Raw genomic sequence first — 12,091 nt, forward strand, 5'->3', positions numbered from 1 at the left:
AGGGTACAATTTTAGTAAGCCATAATAGGAAATTGTTGCAAGTATGTTGTAGGTGATTGTATGGTGACTTAATTTACAGGGGGTTGGTTGTTTTCAATGCCACTGAATTGATGCACATGTTTCCGATCTAGCTTACTTTTATCAATATTGTACCTTGTTAACTCTGGAGGATAAGCTAAATGCATAGATGATGGTCCTGCTAGGCTTGGCATGACATTTTTCTAGTCATCTTGTCCTTTTGCATCACCTTCAATGTCTATGATTTCCACAAAGTTACAACTTGATTGGAATATCTCATAATCTTTTATTTGCCAATGGAAAAAATCTTTGAAGGGATTGATTCATCCTTGGAGCTTGATTGTATAGAAAATTTTGTAACTCTAAAATGCTTTCATCATTCAGCTCTATAATGCTATCGAGCATTCTTCTTCAGGATCCAAATTTGAAGAAGCTACCTCTTCACTATCTACCTAGTTTGTAAAATCTATGATACGCTTTCAGCCTTTCTTTTTGATAGACAATAAATTCCATTTCCAATCATGGTTAGCTTTACTCACTATCTGTTGGGATCCAAGAACACTGAATGAACACCATAACACACATAATTTATACGTGGAAAACCTAAGAGGAAAAACCATGGTGGGATTTGTGACCCACAATATCAATTCATTGGCCATATGAAAGCTATTACATAAAGAGGGGTCTGCACATGCAGGAAGGCACACTACCTAGAGCACACTGCTCATCACTAAAGACTCTCACTGACTACAAGCTTCTGTTGAAGTAAAACAATGAAAATAAACTCACAAAATGCATCTCTTATGCCAAAAAGAGTTCCGGTTATAACTTTGCTCTATACCGGTTCATAAACCTTGAACACTACTATCGGTATCTCCTTCCCTCCAAGAATGTCTTACAAACATCTACAGATCATTGCATGATACAACATTCGCATACAAATGATCTTCTCATTCCACAATCCTATTCTGTTATAATCCACAATCTCATCCACATGTTCTATCCTGTCATTCATCTGCCATATCATAATGACCTAACAAACTGACCTATATACCCTTTACAAACAATATGCCTTATGTCGGCTTACAATACAAAAGATATACAATGTTGTTTTTTTTGATACTGATTTTTCACATATGTACACTCCCCCTTTGGCATCAATGCCAAAGACTGGTGAAAGCATTGAAGAAATTTGGTTCAAAACAAAAGAATGAATAAATACTGATTGTTCTACTGGAGCTTGACTAATTTCAAAATTTACAGGTAAGCCTTGTCTAGCAACTGTAGGTATGTATCCCAGCCGGTTTTGAAGGTTTCAAATATGGATACCAGTCCACTTAGTAAGTGTGCAAGTGTTTCCTTCTTTGAGATTTCTGTCGGTGTGGGTTTAGCAATCATGTCCATACATTCTCTCTTGTGCACACCGAGTTAATCCAGTCTTGGACTCACCAATCCTCTAAGACTCCTTGCTCTCCGAATGATCTTTTCTCTCCTTTTCAAGAGCAAAAATTTGATTCTCCAAAGACAAAATTTGACCATCAACAGATGCTGTTAGAGAGGTCAATCCATCAAAAGAATTTGCAATGTTAGCTACCTTATCATGCAACTCCTTCAATCTGCTATCTACATTTGCTGTAAGAATTTCTATGTTACAACAGACCCTGTAGATATTTGTACACTGTTTCAAACGATTCTCAATAAGAATTAGTTTTATCTTCAATTTTCTTCCTCTCTGTTACAATGATTTGGTCAAAGGCTGCTCTTTTAGCCACAATGAATCTTTCTAGTGCTTGCTGGTCTGATATCTGCTGCAGTGATTGAAAATTGTTAGATATGTGCTCTATTAGTGTTTTAAGCTTGCCGGAAGGGCTTGCTTCATTCTCAATCATACAATCAGGTATTAATCTATGCAAAACTGTAACTGATTGATCTATTATTCCCTTATCTGTTGATCCTTCCTTTAGTAGCTTTTGAGTGGCTACCATCATTAATTTAGTGGGACTCCTCTCAATTATTGATTTCTTCTCAACTTAAGAAGTGTCATTTGCCGGAATCTTTGCCGGGGAATCAATATCTACTGCCGGTGTAGTCTCAGTTCCCTTTACCATTACCTTAACCTCCTTTGCACCGGTGGCTTCGCCACTTGGTGCAGTAACAATTACTGCCTGTGGAATATTATCCACAATATTCTCAGTATCCTGTACGTTTCCTTGCTCAAAAATAGTTTCTGTCGGTATAAATTGTACACTCTCCTTAGTTGCCGGTGGTGTCTGTACACCCTTATTTTTTGTTGGTATATCCAAAATTGGTTCAGAACTTCCCAAAGTACCTTTTCCTTTTGATTTATCAGGAATGGTGGAAGTTGTTGACTTCACAAATTCTTCATGAGAAGTATGAAAGTTTGGATTCTTCTGGAAGAATTTGGCCCAACCTTCACTAGTCTCATTTATCACCTCATTAACCCTGCCCAGAACATATCTGATGATCTCATCTTTGAATTCCGGTATGTATAGGATACCGGTTAACCCTAGATCCTCAATGGCTTTGTATTTCGGCTTGATGGTTCCGGAGCTGCCCAGTATCACAGATTGATACATGCCTTTGATTTCCTCTGTGCTTAGATCCTCCAAGGTGTAGTGAATGTATGCCCTTACATCTTCAACATACATCACGCCGTCGGGAACCCTAGAGAATGCTCCCGCAGAGTCTTCCTTCTTAGCTATCAGGGGAACCTCCTTGAAGACGAGCCTCAGCCTATCCTTGACTTCGACAACGATGGGATTTGCTATGAAAGTAGGAGCTGAAGATCTAGATGCCATTTTGAAGAATACCTGAAAGTGAACGCCGGTTGGAAGATTGAGTGCTTCTCAGATACCTGCTCGAAATCCTTTCAGAATGCCTTTGCTCTCTCTTAATCACCTGAAATTCGCCTTTGCTTCGCTGTGAATGCTTGAATGCTGGGTGAGTGAAAATGAATCCACTTTCCCCTTTTATCAGCGAATAAACCCTAATCTTTCTCTGTCATAAATGCTTCGCGATCTACCCTATCAGATGCCGGTTTCATAGTCTTATGCCAGGTGTTCCCTTCATCAATGATGAGCACAACTCTCCAAATCTCTTCCAGATCTTTTCAGATCTCCTCTGAGGAATATGCAAGTTTTGCAATGAGTTTCTCAACCCCTAAGGCTTATGCCTCAGTGACCGTTGGAATTTCCTGCCGGTGGAGAAATGCCCTGTTCTACCGGTGGAGTTACCGGTGTTGTTGCATCTCCACTTGGTCCTTCAGATTTTCTAACCCATCTCTTGGTGTGATCTTGTTGTATTTCATCTACCTTCTGCTTTTCTTTCTCATTTGCTTGATTATTGCTAACTAGTTGAGTCTTGTTTTTGCAGTACTTAGCAATATGACCTATTTTGTTGCATGCATAACATGTAACATTGTTCTTCTGAATTGCTTTGACATATGCGGTGTCATTCCTTGACCTCCAATGATTAGCCAATTGTCCAAACTTTCCACATGCATGACATTTAACATTCATTTTGCAGTTTTTTGTTTTATGACCATATTTCTTGCAATTTGTGCATTGACCGAGAACAAAATTGTAGTTTTAATTTGATCTATTTCTACATTGTTTAGCCATATGCCCAAATTTATTGCAAACAAAGCATCTACCATTGAATTTATAAGCATTAGATTGCCTTACCGGTTTTCTCTGTTTTGATGAGTTCTGCATACCGGTTGTTTGATCTGCAGTACCAGAGCTTTCACCTTGTTCAAATCCAAGTCCTCTAGAATCATCACTTTGACTTTGTCTTTTCAATAAGTTATCCAATTGTGTAGCATTGATCCTAAACTTTTCTTTGTACTCACTTGCAGTGGTCAGATCATCTCTCAGAGATATTACTTGTCTTTCAAGTTCTTGTTCATTATTTCGGGATTGCACCAAATTGGTTTTCAGCATATCGTTCTCATGAGCCAATCTGTCACATTCCTCAGATTTGTTCTTCAGATGTAGCAAGATTTTCTTCTTTCTTCTTTCTTCTTTTTGTCCTCAATATCCTTTGACATCCTCATAGTCAGGTCTTGCATTTCATTTTGCATGAGCATGTTTGCTTGACTCAGTTTCTGACAATGTTCCTTGAGTGCATTATCATCATCCTGTTTTTGCAAAAGTTCCTTCCTCCTAGCTCGAGCTGATGATAACCTTTCTTGCAGGACTAGAATGAATTCATTTGCAGAATTCAATTCATGTTGCAGTTTCAAGTTCTACATCCTTTCAGCATCATAATCCTCAAGAGCCATCTCAAGTTGCTTTTCCATAGCCATGCCTAAAGATTCCGGTTTTAGGATCTTCCTCAAGCTGTTAAACTTCTTACGAGGCACTAGGCTTTGATACCAATTGTTGGGATCCAAGAACACTGAGAGCGGAGGGGGGGGTGAATCAGTGTCTTGCCGGTGAGATAAGATTTTATGCTTTTATAAAATACACATATAAACCGGTAAATGAATAAACATGTAACTTGAAGCAAATAAACCATCCACATGAATGAACACCATAACACACATAATTTATACGTGGAAAACCTCAGAGGAAAAACCACATTGGGATTTGTGACCCATAATATCAATTCACTGGCCTTATGAAAGATATTACATAAAGAGGGGGCCTGCACATGCAAGAAGGCACATTGCCTAGAGCGTACTGCTCATCACTAAAGAGTCTCACTGACTACAAGCTTTTGCTGAAGTAAAACAATGACAATGAACTCACAAAATACATCTCTTATGCCAAAAAGAGTTTCGGTAATAGCTCTGCTCTGTATGGGTTCATAAACCCTGAACACTACTACTGGTATCTCCTTCCCTCCAAGAATGTCTTACAAACATCTACAAATCATTTCATGATACAACATTCGCATACAAATGATCTTTGCATTCCACAATCCTATTCTGTTATAATCCACAATTTCATCCACATGTTCTATCCTGTCATTCCTCTGTCATATCATAATGACCTAACAAATTGACCTATATACCCTTTACAAACAATATGCCTTATGTCGGCTTACAATACAAAATATGTACAATGTCGGCCTTATACAACAATTACAAAATGATTTTTCAAATAAAGCTTCCTTGATGTCGGCTTCCCTGAAGTGCTGGATGTCGGTGCCGGTGCCGGTGCCAGTTGTAACCCTAGATGCTCAATGCCAGTGTCTGCCGGTGAATGCCTCCTAGTGCCGGTATGTGACTTCCATCTAATCTTGTTGCCATCAATGACAACAAAATGAATCCAATGAGTGTCAATTGCCAACACTATCAACTATCTTGACTAAATAATGCATAACAAGGCCTCTTCAAAGAGATGACTATAAAAGTCAAATTATGGGGTTAAGTGGCAATAAATATCTTTTGTGGCACAAGGACTCCCAACATCTTTATATTGTATTGGTTTGCTCTTACCGATTAGAAGGTTAGTGGTGAAATAGTGATCAGCATTCTTCAGACCCTTACAAGTCTCTTTTGAAAGTACATTTACACCATATTCATTATTGGCAATAATACTTGTGAGTTTACTCCTTAGTGTCTTACAAGTCTGTAATGTTCCATTTTTGGCAGGCATGTAAAATTAAATAATTAATTAATTGATTTATTTTGCTGTCTAAAATCAATTTATGGCAACTAATTATATATTTTTCAGCAGCCAGCAATTGACACTTGTAGACATCTAGGAGATACACCCTTATTCTTTTGCAGCTTTAGTTTAGGTACTAGATGGTGTCTATGGCTGTGATTGAGCGAAAAGTACTTGGGCATAGTTTAAAAATAATAATATTTGCAATCTTTGACCATGTGGTTTGTGACTTGGCAGATTTCAAAAAACAATGCATCCTCTTTGGCAATTGGCCTTGTTATGACGTATTTTGCTGTTAAAAGTTTTATTGTCTATCTTCTCTCAGTCTTCTACAAACAAGCTCTTTTGATTTGTTTTTAATTCTACTACTTTTAAATCAGTCAGGATATAAATATTGTTTGATTTTATTTGTTTGGAATTTGTTGTTTTCTAAATTTATTGCCATAGGTGTTACAATGGTAGCCAATTCTATCTATGTGGGCCAATCCCACTTCAAATAGACATGAACTCATCGTTGTGGAAGCATGTTGATATGATACAACAAGTTCTAGAAGGTGAGGATATATATTGGGTTTGTAGTGGTATGGTATCAAATATGCAAGGTCATATAGTCAGGTGAAAGTGTGTTTTTGTAATATTCTTGGCATGGGTATCAAAGATAGCCTAGGCAAGAAGGATGCATTTATCCAACAAGTAGAGTGTTGAAATATGTTAGAGAGTAGGAGCATGTAGATGAAGTAGTTGCCCTTAGAATAGACCCTCCTTTCGCAAAGAGAGGATCATGGAGGTCCCCTATTGCCCTATTTTTCAATGTCCTTTGAGTTGTGATAGAGAGCCACCCATTTTTGGCCACTCATGAGGAACCTTCTGCAAATAAGATAATGAAGGAGCCATTGAAAAGGCACTCCAAAATGATTTTCGAGAGATTGCTGATCAATGCGTTAAAAGATAATGAGGAACCTACTGCAAATAAGATAATGAAGGAACCATTGAAAAGGCACTCCAAAATGATTTTCGAGAGATTGCCGATCAATGCGTTAAAAGATGTGTAAGGAAATGGTTTGGCTTTCAATGTTTTTTGGCAACCATACTGGGAGAGGCATATGATTACATCAACTCAGTTATTGAGAAAGATCAGGCGGAGCAAGATTGTGAAAACATTTTAACCAAATAAGTGCAAACAATTTTTGTTGAACAGTAAAACAAACTGATCACCCTGTTACTCTTCTTGCCTTTGTGTTGACTTTAGAATACTATAGCATTGAGATTCCTTCTTTGCTGATGAGGGTTGTACCATACATGTGGAAGTCAATGAAAGGTACAAGTTAGCTTTTGCTAAACTCTTGGGTGAACTTGGTTTAGAGGATGTAGTTATGAATGAGTTTGCTGATTTTGTTTATTCCAATGATTGAAGTATTTTTGCCCTTGGTAAGAAGTATAAGAAGGTTGTTGACAATTGGTGGTACCTCCATGGCCAAACATTCCAACACCCATAGCCTCTTATGTTCTAAGATTTATTTCATGTAAGTGTTATATTTTTTATTGAAAACTCTGTACGTTTGAAGCATCTTTTTAGAAGTTTGGAGTTTCATTGATAATTTTATAATGTTAACTCTCTAACTTCGCCTCAAGAGGTTGCCATTTCGTCTTCATTGAAGCAAATTTAGATTGCATACTCTTTTATCCACTCAATAAAATTGTACAACCAATTTGTAAAAACAAGATGTAGAAAGTTAGCCTATGTGCATTCCAACTTGCAACTTCTTTCCCACAGACAAAATGACTACAAGCAAGGGTTAACAAAGTTGTGGGATGTGGAACTTGAGCTAACTGAATTGGATGCTGTCATTGCTCAACTATCTTCATTTTTTGAGGAGTTATGAAGTGGAGCATCCTAAAACTAGTAAGGTTGACCGCTAGTTGAGGGCAAAGAGAAAATAGTGCATGGTGAAAGAGGCATTGAAGTAAGACTAAGGCAAAGCAAGTATTGTGTATTAGGAATGCACAAGGATAGAGGGCAATGCCAAGAAGGGAGGATAACTCTAGTGCAAGGATGGTCAAAGATACGCACTAGACTGGGGCAGTGTGATTAAATCATTGATAATGAGTTAGATAGATGTGTTGAACTAGAGGTAGGTAGGTAGATTGTTGAACCAAGGGCAAAAGGGCACATGCAAAAGCAACATGAGACAAAAGAGTGCTCGAGGAAAGAGACAAGGAAGAAATGCACGATGGAAAACGGTAGGGGGAAGCAAAAGAGAATGAGGTTAGAGGTGACAAGGCTAGGGTAATGGAGAAGCTTGAGGTTCTCAAGAAAGAAGACTAGTGTAGAGAGAAGGATGCTTAGAGAAAGGAGTAGAAGGGTGCAATAGCGAAGTAGCATAGAGGTGAATAGGAGGACTCAAGGAAAGAGTGCAAGTAATGAGGCATTAAAAGAGTGCAAGTAATTTTATTGATGTCCACGAGACCAAGTGGTCTAAGGGACCAAAAGCGAAAAGCAAGAATGTGGTAGAGATGGATGCATTGTCAAGTAGAGACCTAGAGGCCAAAGTTGATTGGTGGATTGACACCATTGGAGATTTGATAGACCTAGGGATTTGGTGATGGGCATTAGATGATATCCAAGATAGGATGACTTGCCATGTTAGGAAGGTATAGGTTGTGGTGGTGTTATGGTCAAGTTATTGGGTGCAAAAATGAGATTTGGAAATCCAAAGAGTGGCTATACAACGAGATAGAGGTGGTAGAGAGAGCACCTTTGGAGTGTCTTTGATGTGACTTTTTGGAGGGACACTTGAAGGAAGATCTCCAGAAGTACTCCTTTGAAGAGGAAGTTGGTGGAAAGATGGTTAGTAGGCTATTGGAGGAGAGCTAGGAATTGAGCATGTCGTCAATAGGAAATAGGACCAATGGGATATTGGTTGAAAGCTGAAACGATGGTGGAAAGACTATTGAAATACTAGCGAACCAGGATACAAGTTGCCTTAGGGATGGACCAAACAGCTGCAAGGCCATGCTATTAGGAGAAGATAGACTAGAAGGGTCTTTGTGAGGCGCAAAAAGAAGGTTAGAGGGGCCAGACCTTTAGAGGGGATGATTGGAGGGGTTAATGGTAAGTTGAATGGCTGCTTGTGGGTGGACTATGAGTTGAGGAGCTTGCATGGTAGAGTGTGTAGAATAGGACATGGTTCCTTTCAAGTGTAACATAAATGTAATCCTTCCCTAATAGTATTAAAGGTGATATTGTCGTCATTGTTCTATGTTATGTTCCACCAAAATATGTGTTTGTGCATAAATCTTGGTATGTTTATAGGGCTGATAGATGAGGCTTTCCTTGTTGGGATACTCGCTCTTGGCATCTGCATCAAGTTAGATAGCCAACATACTTTTAGTGTGAGTGCTAGTAGCATTTCTTCTAGTTCTTCTAATCTACCTAAATCATCTAATGTCAATGAGGATGTTGACCCTTGTGAAGACCCATATGAAACAGATTGCTGATATAAATATTTTAATATTGAATAGTGAATAGCTATCATGACATTCAAATTTGATAAATTGACATCAAAGTAGTATTTTTAATTTTTATGGCTGTTTTGTTTATTATATGCATGCTATGTGGTATTTTGAAATTAAATTCTGTTTTTAGGTTGCAAATATGCATACATTTATGACTTTTATATGTTTCTGTACATATGTACCCCAAACAAACCCAATCTCAATTGTTTTTTTTGCCATACTGGCATACTCAAACCTGAACCCAAACTTGTAATTTAGATTTATGCCAATGGTAGCTTATGTATCCAACCTTCTTTTAATAGACAACTCTATAAATGGTTATGACAGCAGGTATATATTGTTAATTAGGGCAGGAATTAGGTTCACTGCAATATAATTGGTGGAGGTGATTTGCTTGATGGTTTGGCAGCAGAATATAACTTTGATTCTATTTATCTCTTGGTGTACTGATTGTATAATCATTTTTCCTCGCTTTAAATAACAGGAACCAGAATTTGAAGCAGCAAGCACAAATAAGAGGAAGAGGAAAGGTATGCATTTGTTGACGCCATTCAGAAAGATGAATATTGATGTTATGATTTGACCTATATTAAAGCTGAACTAACTTTTCCCAGATTTTCATGTTTTTTAATCCTATTATTTATTTCCCACTGTAGAAACTACAAATTATATAAGTGTGTGTGTAACTAGTTTTAAATGATCAAATTAACAATTAATGAGCAGAAAACAAAAATGCACAGTAAGAAGGATACACAAAACAACTATACCCTGGGAAAACCTCCCTCTTGGAGGAAATACCCAGAAACAAAGAATCTCAGATCTGATTAGAATAAGGTAGAGACAGATTACAACCTTGCCCAGCTAGGGCACAAAACACAAGCATAGAAACCCTACTTATCTAAACCATGATTCTGATCTCAGTCCGATAATGATGATCAGAATATGATTTGCTGATGGATTGAGCTTGCACTTGGAAGATGTCGCACAGCTAACTCAAGGATTCAATGTCCTGTAGCAGTTTCGGTAGCGTATAGCAGGTTAGGCAGCCTAGAATGACTTCAGCTGACCTAACAAGAGATTCGCCCAACCTGGAAACAATTCGCTGACTGGAAGATCTAATTCGCTGCTGAAGGAACTTACAGAATCAGAGATGAATTTTGCTTACAACTTGAATACCCTTGTGACTACAAGTCACCTTACTTTTATATGGGATCATACACAAAGGTCGGCCACATATAATTTGGCACCAAGTTACAATAATACAAAATAGATATTCACACGTTATAACTTAGGTCTCACCTTAAGCAAGTTGCATCAAATAGGTCATGCCCTATTACAAGTGCATGAATGCTACGCCCAAATAGGGCCTGCTCAATTTAGGAAATAATCGCTGAGATATACAAATATCAAGGCCGACAGGCCATTTGACAATTGTGTAGTAGGTCGGCCCCCAGAAGGGATCCGACCTAGCTACAAAAACCAACACTCCCTCTTAGCTAGGGAGGATTCCTTCTGAATAACCAAGTCACATAGTGACTACCACCATGGCTACTCCCATGAATGAAAACATAAGTGCTTATTGTCATCACAACATGACGTTCACCATAGCTACTCTCAGAGGGTAAACAAACTCATCATGGGATTTCTTCCATGATACCCACCATACCTACTCGCAGAGGGTGGGCTCGCCATGCCTACTCGTAGAGGGTGAACAAGTATACCATGATACCCACCATGCCTACTCGCAGAGGGTGGGTCCACCATGCCTACTCGCAGAGGGTGGAACGAGGGCTCTCACCTCAACGTTCTCCCGGAAGATTGCCTTAACCGAGGGCTTTCACCTCAATCTTCTCCTGGAAGATTGCCTTCACCAAGGATATGGCTTCCTTTGAAGCTGAAACAACAAACAAGCTCCCTCTGAAGCTGAATACAACAAGATCCCTCTGAAGCTGAATGAGCTTCCTCTGAAGCTCCTTCTGACATTTTCTTCTTTTAAGAAAAGGAAGTCTTAATTTGACTTCTGCTCCTTTTGAGGAGTTCCTGTGACAACTTTTGCAAAGGAAGCAAGAGAAGTCCCGGTTTTGCAATCCCGAGCAAAATGACCAAATTTATTACAACTAAAGCACTGGATGTGAGATAAATCCTTCTTCCTTTTTGCTTTAGGAGCAGAATCAGAACCTCTGTCTCTATCCCACTTTCTTCCTTTACCTTTCTCCATATGCGAAGCAAGAACTTGATTTTCCACATCATAATGATCATGGTCAAGTCCTCTTGCAGTTAGCTGTGACTCTTCTTGTAAACAATCTGTCCTCAAGCGATCAAACTGTGGAAGTTCAATCCTTGCGCTGATTCCTTGAATGAATGCTTCCCAAGATGATGGAAGACCATTGAGAGCCAATGTGGATGGGTCGCTATCTTCAACAATTTTCCCAACGGAAGAGAGCTGATCCTTCAGATCAGAAATCCTCTTGAAGTATGCAGGTACACATTCTTCTTTTGCCATCTTGATCTGGTGAAGCTGCTGCTTCAACGATAGGATGCGACTGGTGTTGTTGATCTCATACATATTCTCCAAGGTGCTGGACATTTCTTTTGCTGTCTTTAGCTTGGCGATGAGAGGCACGATCTGATCCTTGATGGGATCCACTATTATCCTTTGAGCTTGAAAGTCTTTCTTTCTCCAAGCTGCCTTTTCTCCTTCAGCTGAGGGCTCGGAGGACTCTTTGCTGATGAACTTAGAGAGATCATTCAATGCCATCATGATTCTGAATTTCCATGCAATGAAATTGGATGCACCATCCAATCTATCTTCAGCTCTAATGTATGATGCCATGCTGACTGAAGAATGGAATGATAGACTGAGGATGAAGACTTCCCGATAATTTGATCACAGTTAGTATGAACTTGGCTCTGATACCATG

At 38.8% G+C, this 12,091-nt stretch overlaps 1 protein-coding gene across 1 annotated transcript in view; it reads left to right on the forward strand.

Annotated features, from left to right (window-relative positions):
- Window positions 1-12,091, forward strand: part of LOC131027893 (putative DEAD-box ATP-dependent RNA helicase 29) — a 62,587-nt gene that overhangs the window by 31,242 nt on the left and 19,254 nt on the right. Inside the window, exon 5 of the mRNA XM_057957998.2 lies at window positions 9,655-9,700. Within this exon, the coding sequence (XP_057813981.1) occupies window positions 9,655-9,700 (46 nt within the window). The remainder of the gene's footprint in view (window positions 1-9,654; window positions 9,701-12,091) is intronic.

This window comes from Cryptomeria japonica, chromosome 1 (genome assembly GCF_030272615.1).
Source record: "Cryptomeria japonica chromosome 1, Sugi_1.0, whole genome shotgun sequence".
In the NCBI taxonomy this organism is placed as follows: domain Eukaryota; kingdom Viridiplantae; phylum Streptophyta; class Pinopsida; order Cupressales; family Cupressaceae; genus Cryptomeria; species Cryptomeria japonica.